Below are 18,783 nucleotides of genomic sequence, written 5' to 3'. Positions count from 1 at the left end.
TGCCCTCCGCCTTCAGTCACGGCTCTCATGCTGTCTACAACTGACTGTTGCCTTGCCAAACTGCCGACAAAGTCACAGCCAGCAACCTACAGTAGTTAGAGGGCAATCTCCAATGTTTTGTTTGCTTCTTAAAAGGAGTATTGTGGTATATGAAAAGGATCCTTAGGATAGTTTGTCAGAACACAGGGCTCCGACTGCTGGGACCCCCACCATTTCCTCTACGGGGCCCCGGCAGTCCGCAGCAAGGGGACACGTCGCCCACTGCGCAAAGCGGCGGCTGACACTCCCCCTCAATACAGCTCTATGGGAGAGCTGAAGCGTTGCATTCGGCAATCTCCAGCACTGCTATAGCGCTTTCATTTAAGGGGCGTGTCAGTCGCCACTTCATACGATGATCGGCACGCGCTATTTGGACGGAGAATCAGGGCCCCGTACAGGAGATCGCGGGCATGGGGGGGGGGGAGTGAATGACCCAGCGGTCATAGCCCCGCCATCTGAAGGCACTATTCCAACTTAGTCTTTACATTGTTCAGCCAGGTTCTTTTGTTCTAATATTTGCCTTTATTCATAAATATGCTCCTCTCTTGTACCCTGCCTTATTTCTCCTGGTGACTACCTCTGCCTTTGTCCCTGACTACGCTACTGCTGTGTTAGCATTAACTCTGCTTTTCTGTAACTGCTCTGGACACAGTGATGTGGAGATCCTTCACAAATCATTATGGGAATTAAGATTAAAGCCCAAGGGATCCCTTAGACTCCACACATAAGCCTAGTCAGCACCAAACAGATTACAGTTTAGAGAATCCCCATTTTTGGTATATGATTGTAACAAAAAAAAACAAAAACAAATATGATCACTATTGGACAAGACAGCTGAGCAATCAGGTTGAATGTCGTATTACAACATTTTTGGTCGTCTAGAGCAGAGCGACCTGGATGCAGAAGTTAAGGAGGACTAATGAACCCAAGGAGAGGAGAAGTATGTCAGCCACAAGCAAGATATATTGTTTTCTTATTTATGGAGGCACAAGTCAAGTATTGAAATAAATGACTGAAAATGATGGCTGGATGCTGCATGTCACACATTATATCACAAATGAATTGTGAATGACATCACGGAACAAAATTGATTTAATAGTCTTATAGGTGACATGATATTTACTACCCGAGAATACAGATCACTTGTTTTAAGGTAGAAAAGTCAAAAGCAATAATGTCTCGTATTTTTCAGACAGAAGCAGAGATATAATTATAAAAATCGATAAATAGTCATCAGTGTTTACATAAAACTAATTGAGAAACAAAACAGCTGGAGGCACCTAACACAAAAAACCTGAAGCACTCAATGGAATGTATGGAAAACAAAAGCAACAAATCACAGTGGTTAAAAAAAAATAAAAAAATAAAACAAAAAAAAAATTATATATATATATATCTCTGAGCAAAACGGTGGTGCAAAGGAATCAAAGAAGCAAATGATACAATAGCAAAAAGAAAAATCCAGCAACTCGCCGCAACCGACACTCAGTGCCCCATGGGGCCGGAAGAAGTGCTAATTGCACGAAACTCACCGGTTTGTAGCCTCTGAGCTTCCCGCAAGATCCTGGACATCCATGGCGGCTGCTATGTACTGAGTGTCGGTTGCGGCGAGTAGCTGGACTTTTTCTTTTTGCTATTGACTCATCAGTGTTTGTATGTAAAAGCACATAACATTAATACTGCCGGAGGAATAAGGAGAATAAATAGAGTTCAGTGAGTGGAGAATCTGCATTCGCTAAAAGAGGTTCTCCCATCTAGATCACGTATGTTAAAGTGACAGATGTGCTGCTTTATCTTTCTGCAAACCCCAACAATAATAATGCAATGAACAGTCAGGCACTAAGGTTCCCACCTCTCAATTGGTTTCGTTAGTTTAAGACCCTATTTGACTCAAAAGCAGTTTACGTGATTTCTGTTATTCCTATATCCGATGGGAAGGCCAAGATGGGAATACCCCTTTCTGGTGTATTCACATGTACAGCATTCTGCAAAGGATTTGAAGCTGCAGATTTCAATGTAAACTATTTGAATGACCACAGCATCAAATCTGCAGTATAAAATCCTGTAAATTAAATATGCACAGGATACTGTACAAGTGAATACACCATTAGGGTAGAGTCACACTAGTTGTATTTCTCTGCTGCATAATTTTTCTACCCATTTACTTCAATGAGTAGGAAAATAAGCAGTAGCAAACACACAGCAAAATACAGCATGTGTGACCCTACCCTAAAAGAACAATGAACATTGAAGTTAAATTACATCCCAGCAATTTTTCCCAAATTGCTTACTTTTATTTGATCCTGTTTAGTCTCATATTGCATTTAAATCTGAGAGACAAAAAGCTCTCTTATGTCTCCCCTGAGAGCTGCCATTTCCCCATCCTCCACTTCTTTACTATCCTAGGTCTGGCTATATGACACATGGCTGCAGCAGGAGCCTCCCCCCTCTGCAGTAAGACACAAGTTTTAAGCCTTTCTCATTGGTTAAGCCCAACCCTCCCAAAGACATTAACTGGCCAAACATGGAAAAGTTCAGCAGGAAATTTAAACTACTAAAGGATTTTGTACAAGAATGTCAGCACGTGTACAAAACAAAGTGTATGCAAGATTTGCCTTTTTTATTTATTTATTTTTTAAGTGCACATTATTTTTCACAGGCCTTTTTAAAAAAAATGAAAGACGCAATCCAATTGGTTGCTATGGCGACTGCAGCGCTCTTCCTCTGCACAGGTTTTGATAAATCTTTTAGTCCAGATGTGTCTATAGGCCTCCATGCAGAAAGAGTATTCTTTTGTCATGCTCTTGCCCAATATGCATCAGCATATCCTTTATTTCCTCTATAGAAAAGAGTGGTCTACCCTGTCCTACTGTGCATGTATACCGTACTGGATGCCTATACAGCAGCATTCGTCAGCACAGCATATCCTTACACCAGATAATCTGACACGTACATTTACATCTGTGTTAAATACTAATTTTATACTTCCATTTAGCTATTCACCTATGGAGCCAAGTAACACAAAAAAACGTACACACTGATAATCACAGGTCTACAAATAACATTAACACCTAATGGTGCATCCACAATAGCGGGCTGCACGTCTGTCACCGATCCTATTATTTCAGCACTGGCTAGGGGTGAAAAAAAAAGAAGAGGAACCCAGAATATAGAACACAAATAAATACAAACATTTGCGAACGACTGATGTGCTTAGGGCACACCAGACACAATGCAGAACAAGCACACAAGATCAGCAAGTATTCCACAAAACAAGGGATGTCACTGTCAGGGAGGATCTCACTGAACACTTACACAGCATAAACTACATAAACCCAGAATCTGCATGTAAAGGAGACAGACTGTTCCTAAACATTCCATAACATTTGGCTTTATGGACATTTGTAGAAATGTATCCATAAAACCAATGTATGCAGCCAGCCTCAGCACACACCACTTGATTGAACAGCCCTTGCCTCATGGCCCCAATACAGCAAAATGTCCCTAAGAGTACACATCCCAATAGGGAGCACCTATCAATAGGGGGCACCCATCAACAGGGGACAGTTTTTTATTCCCCGGCAGAGTCCCATAAGACTTAATGTATCAATGTACCAATAGAAGACGCAAACATGCCCATTAGGGGACAAAACGCTCCCAACAGGGGACAAAAAACACTCCAAATTGGGGACAACCAGGCTCATGTGCCAGCCCTACCTTATACACAGGACAGCCGTCGGGACGGTACAACCAATACCACCGTAAAGGGCCTGGGTTCCCAGGGTGCCTGCTTCTGTACGTCTGCTGGCCAACATCATTTGCGCCCCCCCATGCTATATTATCCTACTCTTTATTACATCCCGTATAACATAATTTCCTCTTGATCCCCCCTGTGCCTTTCATTACCCTTTCACCACCCCTCTGTGCCATTTTATCCCTCTGTGCCATTTCTTTCCCCCCCCCTTGTCATTTCATTCCCCCTTTATACCCCTGTGCCAAATCAACCCCCCTTTCCCCTTCTGCCACATCACTTTTCCCCTTCTCTCCTCCCCCTGTTCTTCTTACCTGGCCAGCAGGCTCAGGCACAGGGGCTCTCTGCGGGTTTGACAATCTCCTGATGTCCTCTGCGCTGAACTCACTGAAAGGCTATGAGCAGCGGCGGCTGTCAGCATTGACGAGTGACGCTCCTGATATCCCTCATCAGTGCCCGCAGCCAGCGCTGCTCACAGCCCCTCAGTAAGTGCAGCGCAGAGGACGTCATGAGAAGAACAAACATGCTGGGAGCCTCTGCATAGAAGGAGGAAAGGTAATGTGGTAAGGGGGGGGGGGGTAGATTTGGCACTAGGGGAATAATGTGGCACAGGGGGATAGAAAAGGGGATGATGAATTTGCACAGAGGGTAATAAAGGGGGAATGAAGTGGCACATGGGGTAAGGGGGGGGGGGTGTCTTGGCACAGGGGGAATAAAGTGGCATAGGGGTTCAAGGAGGGAAGGAATAAAGTGGAATTGGGAGGATCAAGAGGGGGAATAAATAGTACAGTGGGGATATTCTACTGTAATATTGCTTTTTATCGTGTTTTATAGGTAATTACTCTCTGGAATGAGTACAGTATTCGATCATTTAGAAATATTTTAGAGCCTTTTTTCCCCAATAGGGGACATCTTTCAACAATGTTCTGTTTTTTTTCTCCCTGAGCGCCCACAATTTGAAGATTCTACTGTACTCCAATTTGAAATATAAGATATCAAAGAGAAAGTGAGGACAACACCTACACTTTTCTTGTGTTGCTTTGGGGGTACCATTACCTTTTAAGAGTGTCAAATGGGCCCTACATAGGGATACCAAGGGTGAAGAGCAGAGTGTGCCAAATTTTTCTTGCTCATGAGCAATTGTGAAACATGTCACTTGGAGGAAAAAAAAAGAAATTCGATATAACTGAATCATATGGCCCTTACACTAATGATAACTGGTAGATGACTTTGGCCTAATTGTTTTAGAGTTGTGCAAAAAACTTAAAAATAAAAAAAGGATCCATACTTACCTACTTCGATCCCCCACAGCTGCTATTTTGACTCCTCCTGGTCCCTTCTATACTTTAATCACTATCTGCAGCTATGGCCCACCTTAGCCTGTGTTTATAAGTAGGTTTTTCCTGCAGAGACATGTTACAGGAACCAGCGATGACCAGGAGCTGTCGGAACAGCAGCTGTGGGGAACGGGGCAAGTAAGTATGGATTCTTTTTTATTTTTAAAGCACCCAGAGTCAATTAACACAATGATTGTGTGGCTGTAATATATGAAAATGAAAACAGACTCAGTAATTCAGTGCCTCCAATTTTCTTGAAGCCCAGTAAGGAGCTCCACCCTTTGCTCCCACTACAAACATGTCCAAAAAATTCAGGGCATCAAACTAGGGTTGGGCGATATACCAGTTCATACCAAATAGCATTTTTTCTTTTTTATTTTTTTATTCTGTACGATATGCATTTTTCCTATACCGCACTACTGGTCGGGCCCCTCCCCCCCCCCCTTCGAATGAATGAATTATCAGCCGCAGCGGCTGTCCCCACATCGGGGAACTAATCATATGTGACCCACGGGCGCTGCTCCCCCATTCTCCTGTGAGCCACCGGCGCTTTAAATGAATGAGTTGCGTGCCGCGGTGCTGGAAATTAATAAAAGAACATCTGTACTGATTAATGTTACATATTCATGTGCCCGGGCTGCAAAAATAAACAAAATAAACTTTGACTTCCCTTCCTACATTCCCCCGTTGCTCCGGTATCTGCCTCACTGTTCTCCGCTGCGATCCTCATGCTGCTTGTCCCGCCTTGGCCGGTGATGGGTTGAGCGCACTGTCATGTAAGGAGCCGGTCAGCTCCTTACATGACAGTGCGCTCAGCCTATCATGTCATGTAAGGAGCCGGCCGGCTCCTTACATGACAGTACGCTCAGCCTATCACCGGCCGAGGCGGGACATTGCTGCGGCCGGTGATAAACTGAGGCTCTGTGACATTCCCGTCCCCAGGAAGCAGCATGAGGATTGCAGCGGAGAACACTGAGGCCAATACCGGAGCAACGGGGGAACGTAGGAAGGTGAGTCAAAGTAAATTGTTTAAAATTTTTGCAGCCCGGGTAAAATGAATGAGTACAGGTGTCCTTTATTAATCATTTCCAGCGCCACCGCACACAACTCATTCATTTAAAGCACCGGTGGCTCACAGGGGGGAGCAGCGTCCGAGGGTCACATATGATTAGTTTCCGATGTGGAGGACAGCGTAGCGCTGCAGCTGATAATTCATGGGGGGGGGGGGGGGGGTTAGAGAAGCAGAGCAATGCCCGTGGGTCACATGTGATTAGTTCCCCAACGTGGGTGGGGAATACCGTTAAATGGGCACTCTCATTAAAACTAATTTTTGCTATTGCACTCCTTATGGTAAATGAAAAATATTTCTAATATACTTTGTTTAAAAAAAATGAAGTTTTCTATGTTTTATTTGTGCTTAAAAAAGCTCAAGAGCACATTTTCCCCCAACTCATACACAGACTTTGGACCAAAGTCCAAACACAGGCAGTGCCGTCTGGAGGGCTGAGGGGGGGGGGGGGGGGTTCAACCAACAGCATATGGCAGTTATGTGTGAGAGGAGCTATGATTGGATGAGGCTGGACACCCCCTCCCCTCCCCCCCTCAGCACTCCAGGCGGCAATTCCTGTATTTGGACTTTGGTCCAAAGTCTGTGTATGAGTTGGGGGGAAAATGTGCTCTTGAGCTTTTTTAAGCACAAATTAAACATAGAAAATTTCATTTTTTTTAAACAAAGTATATTAGAAATATTTTTCATTTACCATAAAGGAGTGCAATAGCAAAAATTTGTTTTAATGAGAGTGACCCTTTAAATACCGTGGAACTGCCATAAGTTGATCATACCACCCAGCACTACATCAAACACCACTGCTATAGCAGGAGTATATTTGGCAAACACAAGGAAAAACACTCCCGTTTCCTATGATTTCTTGACCATCCAGTAATCATTTTATTTGTATTTCCACAATTGCAGAGGATTAAACGGCATATACATGTTCCCAGCCGAAGCACCTCCACACATCAGAGAGTGTCAGGATCTGACGTGCAACGTTTTGGGGTCCAGCCCCTTACTCATGCAATGCAATTGTGGAAATACAAATAAAAGAACAACTGGATGGTCAAGAAATCATAGGAAACGTGAGCGTTTTTACTTGTGTTTGCCAAATATACACCTGCTATAGCAGTGTTTCATGCCCTGAATTTTTGAGACATGGCTGTAATATATCCCTTTCAGGCCACGTTTTAGCACACCTATGACATTGCTGATATTAACAAGATAATATAATAGTTATAAATATGACAAGCTGGGGAGCTGAAGGCTCAGGTCTCTAAACCAGCTGCTCAATTTACCTTAAACACAGATACCAATACCTGTAGGCTAGCCACTGTAAACAGGCAGGCGTGATCCACACAGGGTGCTGCATACAAGGTTAGAAATCAATTGCACCACTGACAAAAGATTAAGATGTGAAAATAAAATCGCTACAATACTGTTTAAATGGATGAAATCCAAACCCACAGAATTATTATTGCCTCTGCAATCATATTTTATTGTCTGCAATATAAGAAGACTTCATCAAATAAAAAGAAAGCGGACACCAGGGTTTGGAAAAGGTTCAATTCGCTCAATGTGTTGTTGTGTGTGGATATTACATAGTGTTGTATATGTGCAAATATGTATCTCTATAGATTAAAATTATGGAGATGTAGATCAATAGAAACACAATGATGGCTATCTATCTTTTCTTATTGTGAACAGAACAGCTAAAAATTTCAGATTTTAAATTTATCTCAACATGATGGAAACTAAACATATTTATACTTTACAATGTTTCCACACACAGTCAGTGGGCCTGTGATGCGCAAGGTGCGGACAGAAGAAAAACTATTACATTTCTATGATCTTACCGTATAATAATATAATTCTTGTCTCGCTTAACCATTAATACTAGGTTGGATTCACAATAAGGAATTTCCAACTGGAATTCCGCTCCGGTATTTTGGTTGGAAATTACACAGCATGAAGGTTAATATGGAGGTGAATTCCGCCAGAGCATAGAACCTGCTCAATGTTTTTGCGGAATCAACACTGCAGACATTGCCGTCTATCAGGATTGCAATATCTGTGCAGTCGTAGCGCTGAAGTCTGTGCTGGCCTTACTATCCACTTCATATAGTCTACTCAATACTCAATATTGGCCCCCTACAGTTCTGCTTTGTACGTTACATTTATGTAGCATATTATGGTTTGTAATAATACTCAACCCAGTTAAATAGAATCCCCGCAAGACATATCAAAAATGTCTTACAGATGTGGGTTCCAGTTCTGGGACCCTCCCCTATCTGCAAAATAGGGGAACCCAAGCTGCATTCCACCTGGTGAGGTTGTGGCACCCAGGAGACCCAGGATTGGAGGAGCTCCGTAATGACTGGGCTATAGCAGAGCTCCCCAACCCAGTCCATAAAGCCCCCCAAGCAGTCAAGGATGTTATATTTCAATAAATTGAACAAAAAACCTTGAAGACTGGGTTGGGGACCAATAGGCAAGGGTGCCACTCCAAGAGACACCACCTTAAATCTGTTGGCTAGCAAGTGTGACAACTGTCAATGGGTTGCATCAGGTATTGCAATTCAGCTAAGTAGCAATGCCACATACAATCTGTGGGTGGGTGTGACGCTTCCCCCCCCTCCCAGGCCCCTTGAAAAAATAAAATTAAAAAAGTAGACATGTTGTTCAAATCAAGGACCCTGTGTGATCTCCACTTCCTGGTCCCATTTCGACAAACAGAAAATGATCAGTTAACCACTGGTTGCCGCAGGGACTGGCCTCAGACACAAAGATCAGCTGAGCAGGCATTTCCTGTCTAGACAAGACATAGGACATTGTTTACCAACCGCTGTGCCCCCAGCTGTGGCAAAATTACAACTCCCATCATGCCCAGAGTTGTAGTTTTTGCCACAGCTGGATGCGCTCGGGTTAGGAAACACCGGCCTAGGAAGTGGAAACCACTGAAGATCCAGGCACTATCGGAATGACAGAAGTGGGAGGTTGGTTGGTGGGCTGACCCCTTTAAGGAGTTTACACTTTGGCAATTTAGAACAATGTATCCACAATAAAGTCAACCACTCTTTTGGGTAGAATAGGTTGTTTGTTACACCACAGATTCTTCTACTTTCTTTAATTTCCCCAGTCCTTATGCCTTACACACACCAGCTTTATTACTGTATTTTTCCCTTCCTCACTTGGCAAAGACTGCACATAGTGGTGTTCTAGCTCCGCACAGCTTCATAAAGAACAGCTGGGTGCTGAAACCTGCGCCTGCCTGATGGTGTCACAACTGAATTACATAAACTTTTCAACGCCATTAAAATGGTTTCAACATTATTTATAATCTGGATAAAACTGTTTTTTTTTTTTTTTCCAGTTGTCATCTTCAGTTTAAAAAGAAACTTTCTAAATACCTTTGCATTTGTGTTCTGTAATAAAAGACTCAAAACAGCCGCGGGATGCAAAAGCAGCAGGAGAACAAACACTACATTATAAGCAGGCATGGAAGAATCGTGTTTATGCTTAAGAGATTTCTGCAAAGACCATTATTTCTTTACACTTATTACAATGACCACAAATGATCCATCACCACTCAGGAGGCTTTCTTCCTCTTTATTTTACATAATAGTCCTTGGGCTGCATCAGTGAACCTTCCTTTTAGTAGTGAAATGTGTGCGGGGGGACGGCGGCTACCATGGTCTGCTTTCAGCTGGCAACTTAATCTTTTTTTGTCTTTCCTTCTTACTGCCATGGTTTATTTTTATTGATTCGGGACAGTGTTATTTTGATTTAATGTGTATAGGTCAGATTTTTTTTATGGCTATTGATACTGTTCCACCTCACTGTGCTTCTCGCTAGCCACACTTTATTACTATTGTCTTCCGCTATGGTTCACTTTTTTTTGGGTGAGACTGTGTTATACGCATACTGCAGTGTCTACTAAGACACTATTTCCCAAATGGAAGCTTTTCTTTTGCAGGACTCAAAAGACTGTTCTCTTGCTGGTAGTATAACTCTGAATGTATATCTCTGAATGCACTGTAAACCCAGCCTAACCATGTCGGGGTCGGCAACCTGTCGATTGCCAATGCATTAAGTGTAGAGCACATATCAATGAGGATGAAGAGAGCCGCACAGGTTCCGATCATCCTCCTTCTTGAAAAGGCAGGTCATCTCAGAAAGGAGCTTGAAATTTGCGCCACTGTCAGGTAGGAGTACTCCGGGAGATAAAAACTTATGCCCTATCCTAAGAATAGGGGATAAGTGTCAGATCGCAAAGGTCCAACCAATCTCCCACTCGGCTCTACTACTGAATAAGGCGTGTCAACCACTGCACTGAGTGGCAGGTGACATGCACCCACCATGCAGCTCTATCGGAGAGCCAGAGCGCTGCACTCCGGAATCTCCAGCTCTCCTATAGAGCTGCATGGTGGGGGGCATCGGCCACCGCTTCATGCAGTGCTCAACACACTACATTTCAAAGAAGAGCCGGGGCCCCGTACAGGTTTTTGTTTGTGACAATATAAATTACCCTCCCCTCGATCTCATCTAATTCAAGATGCACACATTTGCTCACTGTTGCTACATACAGACTTGTTACTACACAATAGCTTTGACAGCAACTATAGAGCACAGTGGCTGGCTACAGGAATAAATTGATATGTGTGTAACTCAGAATTTCATGCAAGCAATACATCAATAACTAAACAAATAAGAGATTAATCAAAACAGCAACCAATTTGATTCCATAACTGATTTTTCAGTGAGCCTTTGAATAATAAGTGCAGCAACCCCTATTTGTTGCCTATGGGAATTCCTGCACTTCTCACTGGCATCAGTTACCTACTATTTCATTTGTTACAGGACATGTCCTTACATTAAATGAACTAGAAGTCACTGTACTTTCCTTTCAAGGTACTTACATTTAGCTTGTAAGGCATAGATTCAAAGTATATAGAGGTAGCAGAAATGCGCTTGACATCAGACATGTATCCGTGGGTTAAGCTTGGGAAAAGATAAGAAATTGTGAGGGTTAATGCAATACCACAAAAAAGCTAATCCTATTATGTGAACTTTATACTAGGTTTTAATTTATAAAATGATAACAATATCCATAAGGAGGGTGTTTACTATAATAGGCCGTGACTGTACACTCAGGGCTGGGGAACCAAGCCAGTTCATTTGCATTACCAGAAAAAACAGCACTGATGAACAGAGCCCCAAATCAGGAAAGTAAAGAACATAGTCTAATGAAAGATTCCCTTAACGACAATGGATGTAAATGTACGTCATGGTGCCATGGTACTTAACGCAATAGGACGTACATTTACGCTCTGCCATGACCGCGAGCACCAGACCGCTGCTTGCATCATGCGCAGCAGGTCCCGGCTGCTAACCTTGTAGACCCTAACCTCAAACAGTCACACTCCAAACTCCACTATGGCTAAGACCAAAGAGCTGTCGAAGGACACCAGAAACAATATGGTAGACCTGCACCAGGCTGGGAAGACTGAATCTGCAATAGGCAAGCAGCTTGGTGTGAAGAAATAATCTCCCTTGATCTGGGGCTCCAGGCAAGATCTCACCCCTTGGTGTCAAAATGATCACAAGAACGGTGAGCAAAAATCCCAGAACCACACGGGGGACCTAGTGAATGACCTGCAGAGAGTTGGGTCAAAAGTAACAAAAGGCTACCATCAGTAACACACTAGGCTGCCGGACAGTGCCAGATGTGTCCCCCTGCTTAAGCCAGTACAAATCCGGGCCCGTCTGAAGTTTGCTAGATAGCATTTGGATGATCCAGAAGAGTATTGGGAGAATGTCATATGTTCAGATGAAACCAAAGTTTTGGTAAGAACTCAACTCGTTTGGTAGGAAAAAGAATGCCGAGTTGCATCCAAAGAACGCCATACATACTGTGAAGCATGGGAGTGGAAACATCATGCTTTGGGGCTGTTTTTCTGCTAAGGGACAAGGAGGACTGATCCGTGTAAAGGAAAGAATGAATGGGGCCATGTATTGTGAGATTTTGAGTGAAAACCTCCTTCCATCATCAAGGGCATTGAAAATGAAACGTGCCTGGGTCTTTCAGCATGACAATGATCCCAAACCCACCGCCCGGGCAACGAAGTAGTGGCTTCATAAGAAGCATTTCAAGGTCCTGAAGTGGCCTAGCCAGTCTCCAGATCTCAACCCCAAAAATTTTTTGGGGAGGGAGTAGAAAGTCCATGTTACCCAGCGACACCCCAAAACATCACTGCTCTAGAGGAGATCTGCATTGAGGAATGGGCCAAAATACCAGCAACAGTGTGTGAAAACCTTGTGAAGACTTACAGAAAATGTTTGAACTTTTGTTATTGACCAAACACTTATTTTCCACCATAACTTGCAAATAAATTCTTTAAAAATCAGACAATGTGATTTTATTGATTTATTGCCCCATTATGTCTCTCGTAATTGAGGTATATCTATGATGAAAATTACGGGCCTCTCATCTTTTTAAGTGGGAAAACTTGCACAATTGATGGCTGACTAAATACTTTTTTGCCCCACTGTATGTCTCTATACACTGTACACAGAGGAGGGGATCCTGCACTTCTATATCTCTGTACACTAAACACAGAATGTTCCACAAATATGAATTGCCAAATTTTAAGCACTACTTTGGTGCAGTTCAGTTGTTTCAAGGGACACATGTAAAACTTAGAGAACTGCAATGTGACAAGATACAAAAACAGCTGGAATAATATTTTTCTCCCACATATAGATACAGGTGCCCTGAAGAAAAGAAGACATTTACTATTTTGTTAAGCACTTTGGTTTAATCACTGAAGAGACAACCTGCATACTTACTGCCCTCCATCTGGAAGATCAAGCCCCATGAGGCGGTCATGTGGCTGAAGCAGAGCTGTATATGCTGCAAAGTTGGCTGGAGACCCAGAATATGGCTGCACATTTACACCCCACTTTTCTGGGTCCAAACTGAAGGCCTCCAATGCACGGCGTTGACACAGCAACTCTATTTGATCCACCACCTCAGCTCCTCCATAATACCTGAAGAAAAGACATGAATAGAAGCAAAGCTGTTCAGTTTTTACTGAAATAATAAGATATGTACATTTGCAACAGTGGACAAAATAAAGGACTTAACATTTCCATGTTATGCTTCTAAGCTGCAATATTACAAGCCAATGGATGGTAGTGAAATATACCCGAAGTAAATGTAGACTTGGTTAGTGCACTCTCCTCCCGACTCATTGTATTAATTGGAGTCTGAATAGTCAAACCCTATCTAGTAAAACTTTTGACATGTCATGTTAAATGTTTTTTGTTTGTTTTTTTATAGTGCCCATTTAGGGATTTCAAAATTTCATGACAACAAGTTCACTGGACACCAGACATGGTGCGGATTGTTCAAAGGTCTTTTGTAGCTCTATGCAGCATTGTCTAGGAGAATAATGTCAGAATGCAGTTCTGTTTGGTGTCGAGGACCTGATATGTTTCCAGGTCCTCTCGTCAATAATTAAAGTGTACCTGTAAGAACCCACAAAAAAAAAATTATGTTACTCAGAACCTAAACCTGATCAATAACCCATATTTCACTTAAAAAAATAAATAAAATTATTGCTTAGTAAAGCTGCTCACTGTCTTTTTCGTCCTCTCTTGTGAAGAGGGCAGGTCCCTCTCTTGTCTGCACTGTGCATAGCTCCGCTTTCTTCCTCACTCTGCTCTGGTCTCGGGAGAGAGCCTGGCAGTCTGCCAAGTATGGTACACTGCACTCTAATCCTTATCTCTCTTGTTTTATGCTGTACATGTTACACAGAGAGACAGAAGAGACATGATTATTGGAGATTGCCTGTACTCTAGCCCCAAAGACAATATGGTGAGTGTATAACTTAGATCTTCCTAAATTAGTGCAAAGGTTTAGTGCTAAAAGTACACTATATTTTTAAGCATACATTTTCTATCTGTTCTGTATGTTCGCATGTCATTCACGTGCAGGGATGTGGACATGCAGTACCAGGCGCCGGGCAAGCAGGGCCGGACCTGACAAGTGCGGCGGCACTCAGAAGTCTGTAAGGAGGGGGCTCCCGACTCCTGCCCGCTCCATACTCTGCAGCCCTCCAGCTGTTCTTAGTAGCTGGGGGCTGCTGCTAATAGCCAGCATGCGGCGATCGTCGCGGCTGGCTATTAACCCTTTAGATTGCCCCTGTCAAAGCTGACAGCGGTGTCTAAAGGGACATGTGAATGCTCCCTGGTGGGCTAGTGGGGGCGATCCACTATAGAGGTAGCCAGAGGGCTTACCTCTGTCATTGATAAAGAGCCTGGCTGGACTAGGCTCTATCAATGGATCGCAGAGCACACAGATCAAAGGATTTCAATAGAACTCTATTGATCTGTATGAGGACTAATGATTCCTCCGAAAAGTCTAATAAAAGTGTAAAAAAGAAAAAGTTTTAATAAAAGTTTAAAAGAAACACATTAACCCCTTCCATGTTAAAAGTTCAAATCACTCCGTTTTCCTATATAAAAAATGTAAACATAATAAAAATAAACATTTAGTATCGCTGCGTGCGTAATTTTACGAACTATTAAAATATAACATTATGTATCCCATACGGTAAATGACCATACCAAACCACAAAATTGCAATTTTTATAATATCCCTGAAAACAAAAAAAAGTTAAAAAGCGATTAAAAAGTCAGATCAATACCAAAATGGTACCAATACAAAACACAGATTATGGTGCAAAAAATTTGCCCTCCATTACAGCCTGGTATGTGGAAAAAAAAAAGCTACAGGGGTCAAAAAAATGGCAATTAAAAAATTCTAAGAAGTTCTCAAATTTTTTTTAATTAGTAAAACATGGTAATGCTGTAATCGGGCCGGCCTAAAGTGTCAAAACAACATGTTAGCTCAAACACAAGGTAAATGGCATAGAAAAAAAAAACACCAAATTTGCTAAATTATCTTTTACTATTTAAATTTCGCTTCACCGTATATATTTATTTTAATTTTTTTTGGTTCGGAGAATAGGTTATTGAAAAATTTAAAGGTATCATTATAGTAGGTAGTTATGGCTATTATAGGGCGAGGAGGAATAAACAAGAGTGTAAAAGCAAAAATTGGCCCGGCAAGTGGATAGTCATGAGGGACAAGTAGTTTTTGCTCCATTTTAGTCCCGTGGACAAGCAGTTTTTTATTAAATTTCCACACCCCTGATGTGCGTCATCCCTTGGCAGTCCTGTAATGCTGGGACTTGTGTAGTTGTGGAATAGTTTGGATAACTTTTTTTTTTTACAAATACACTAAGTGATTGTATGCGCTTGCAATTGTGTGTGATTCAAGTGGGTGTGAGTATAAAAGTGGGGGGGACTTAAAATTAAGGGACTTTAAATTGAAGGAGTTTCATTAAAATATTTACTTCTCCTTTTGACTGTTATCTGTGCAATCCCCAAAACTAAGATGTACTCCATGTTGAAAAATGTCGCCCGGTGTACATCTTGCATAATGTATGCAATCTGAACAGTAGTTCAAGGGTGCATATTGCTGTGCGAGTTGTTCATTTGGAAGCCCAGATCCTGGATCTAGAAGAGCCGCTGGCAACAAAGACGCATTGACAACTTGGAGAGGAGTCTCCTGCTCACTGAGCAAGTACTCTCTAGGCTAGATGTGGGGGAGGGTAGAGGGATGGAGGTGCAGGACAGTCAGTCAGCCGGTTTACAGTTAGAAAACGGGGTAGAGGGAAAAGTGTCAGGGAGGCTAGTCGTGAACTGGCACACCCCAACAAGTTTGCCCTGTTGGCAGATGAAGGGGATGTCATTTCAGAGCTAGCAGTACTGCATGCAGCAAGATACTGCCTCTGACCACCAGGGGAGTGTCTGCTCCAGTAAGGAGGAGTGCAGGAAAGGCCAGACAGGTACTGGTAGTGCGGGGACTCTTATTAGGGGGATAGACATTGTGATCTGTCACAAAGACTGGAATCGCCGAACAGTGTGTTGTCTTCATGGTGCTCAAGTTTGGCACATTGTGGATCGAGTTGACAGGTTGCTGGGTGGGGCTGGAGAGGACCCAGCAGTCATGGTACATATTGGCACCAATGACAAAGTAAGAGGTAGGTGGAGTGTCCTTAAAAATGATCTCAGGGACTTGGGCCGCAAGCTTAAGGCAAGGACCTCCAAGGTAATATTTTCTGAAATATTACCTGTACCACGAGCCACACCAGAGAGGCAGCGGGAGATTAGGGACATAAACAAGTGGCTCAGAAGTTGGTGTAGGAAGGAGGGGTTTGGGTTCATGGAGAACTGGACCGACTTCTCTGTTGGATACCAGCTCTACTGTAGGGACAGGTTGCACCAGGCTGCATAATGACAGGGATTGTTCACCCGGACCGGCACATGGCAAATGTGGTGCCAATATTAAAAAAGAAAAAAAAAAGGGACCACAGGAATTATAAGCTTATTCGTTTAACCTCTGTTCTATGTTAGTTGTTTGAGTGTTTTCTGATGCTATTTTGGAGTATCTTGATAAAAATAAATGTATGACCCCCATTTCAGCATGGGTTTATGAGGGATCGGTCCTGTCAAACTAACCTTATGAGGAAGTGAGCTCCAGTCTGGACCAGGGGGAAATCTCTGGATGTCTTATATCTGAATTTTTCCAAAGCATTTGATACAGTGCCACATAAAAGGTTGGTGCATAAAATGAGAAGGATTGGGCTGGGGGAGAATGTGTGTAAGTAGGTAAGTAACTGGCTCAGTGATAGGAAACAGAGGGTGGTAATTAATGGTACTTATTCTGATTGGGTGACTGTTACTAGTGGGGTACCACAGGGGTCCGTCTTGGGTCCTATTCTATTTAATATATTTATTAATGACCTTGTAGAGGGTTTGAATAGTAAAGTAGCAATCTTTGCAGATGATACTAAACTCTGTAAAAAGGCAAACACTAAAGAGGACAGTGCACTGTTACAAATGGATCTGGATAGGTTGGAGGCTTGGGCTGGGAAGTGGCAGATGAGGTTCAACACTGATAAATGTAAGGTAATGCACATGGGGAGGAAAAATCTGGGCTGGGATTATGTATTAAATGGGAGAACACTTGGGACGACTGATGTGGAAAAGAATTTAGGAGTCTTAGTTAACAGTAAATTTAGCTGTAGTGACCAGTGTTGGGCAGCTGCTGCCAAGGCAAATAAAATCATGGGGTGCATCAATAGGGGCATAGATGCCCACAACAAGGAAATAATAATTCTACCGCTGTACAAATTACTAGTCAGACCACACACAGGATACTGTGTACAGTACTGGGCACCAGTGTACAAGAAAGATATAGTGGAGCTGGAGAGGGTTCAAAGACGGGCAACCAGAGTAATAGGGGAATGGGATGACTACAGTACCCAGAAAGATTATCAGAATTAGGGTTATTAAGTTTAGAAACAAGGCGGCTTAGGGGCGACCTAATAACTATGTATAAATATATCAGGGGACAGTACAGAGATCTCTCCCATGATCTATTTATACCCATAACTGTATCTATAACAAGGGGGCATCCTCTACGTCTAGAGGAAAGAAGGTTTCTACACCAGCTGTGGAACTCTCTGCCAGAGGAGGTGGTCATGGTGACCTCGGTAAGAGAGTTCAAAAGGAGCCTGGATGCATTTTTGGAGAGAAATAACATTACAGGTTATGAATACTATATTTATAGGGATAAAATGTTGATCCAGGGATTTATTCTGAATGCGATATTTGGAGTCAGGAAGGAATTTTTATCTCTAGTATGAGGTTTTTGCCTTCCTCTGGATCAACTCAGCAAGGACTCATTAGGGATATAGATTGAACTTTATGGACTGTGGTCTTTCTTCAACCTTATGAACTATGTTACTAAGCCCAGACATCCTTTGACTGTCCAGGCAGGCTTTGTGTTGTAGTTTTGCAACAGCGTGAGGCACAAGTTTGGTAAAGCTGTTACAGTAATGTTGCTACAGGCTGTGTTCCTCCTGCTGCTTTGTCAATCAGCCATCTCTTGTCCATGACCCTTGGACAAGCTGATGCTGCTGTGGGACTCAGTGTCCCAGGAGGTATGGGGACCCCTAGTGGTGGGTTTTTCAAAGGCAGTTTTCTTTAATAAAATGTGAATTTTTTAAAAGAAGTATATTAGAAAAACTATTGTTTTGCCAAGATGTACAACATCTAAAAAGTTTTTATTAGGGATCGACCGATTATCGGTTTGGCAGATATTATCGGCCGATAATCGCGATTTTGGACATTATCGGTATCAGCAATTACCTTGCAGATATGCCGATAATGCCCCGCCCCCCGGGCCTGAGACGACCATCGCCGTCGTTGCCCCATTGCCTCCCTCCATCCTCTGCCCACATACCGCCGCCGCCGCCCCATCGTCTCCCCCCATCCCCGGTGTTATAATTACCTGTTCCCGGGGGGTCCGCGATCCTTCTGGCTCCTGCACAATTGCTGTGCGCTGCGCTGCGTAATGACGATTGACGTCCCCAACGCCACGTCAGTCAGCACAGTGACAGCGCAGGACGTGGACGGAGCCAGAAGGATCGCGGACCCCCGGGAACAGGTAACACCGGGGATGGGGGGAG

General features: G+C 43.0%; 1 protein-coding gene across 4 annotated transcripts in view; it reads right to left on the bottom strand.

Moving 5' to 3' along the window:
- SHMT2 (serine hydroxymethyltransferase 2) overlaps positions 1-18,783 on the bottom strand; it is a 72,502-nt gene that overhangs the window by 34,883 nt on the left and 18,836 nt on the right. For all 4 annotated transcript variants that reach the window (XM_056562525.1, XM_056562528.1, XM_056562527.1 and 1 more), the window contains exons 4-5: positions 13,028-13,228; positions 11,098-11,179 (exon numbers count right to left, since the gene is read on the bottom strand). In XM_056562525.1, the coding sequence (XP_056418500.1) occupies positions 11,098-11,179; positions 13,028-13,228 (283 nt within the window). The remainder of the gene's footprint in view (positions 1-11,097; positions 11,180-13,027; positions 13,229-18,783) is intronic.

Source organism: Hyla sarda, chromosome 2 (assembly GCF_029499605.1).
Source record: "Hyla sarda isolate aHylSar1 chromosome 2, aHylSar1.hap1, whole genome shotgun sequence".
Taxonomy (NCBI): Eukaryota; Metazoa; Chordata; class Amphibia; order Anura; family Hylidae; genus Hyla; species Hyla sarda.
This window is presented reverse-complemented; position numbering and strand designations above follow the sequence as displayed.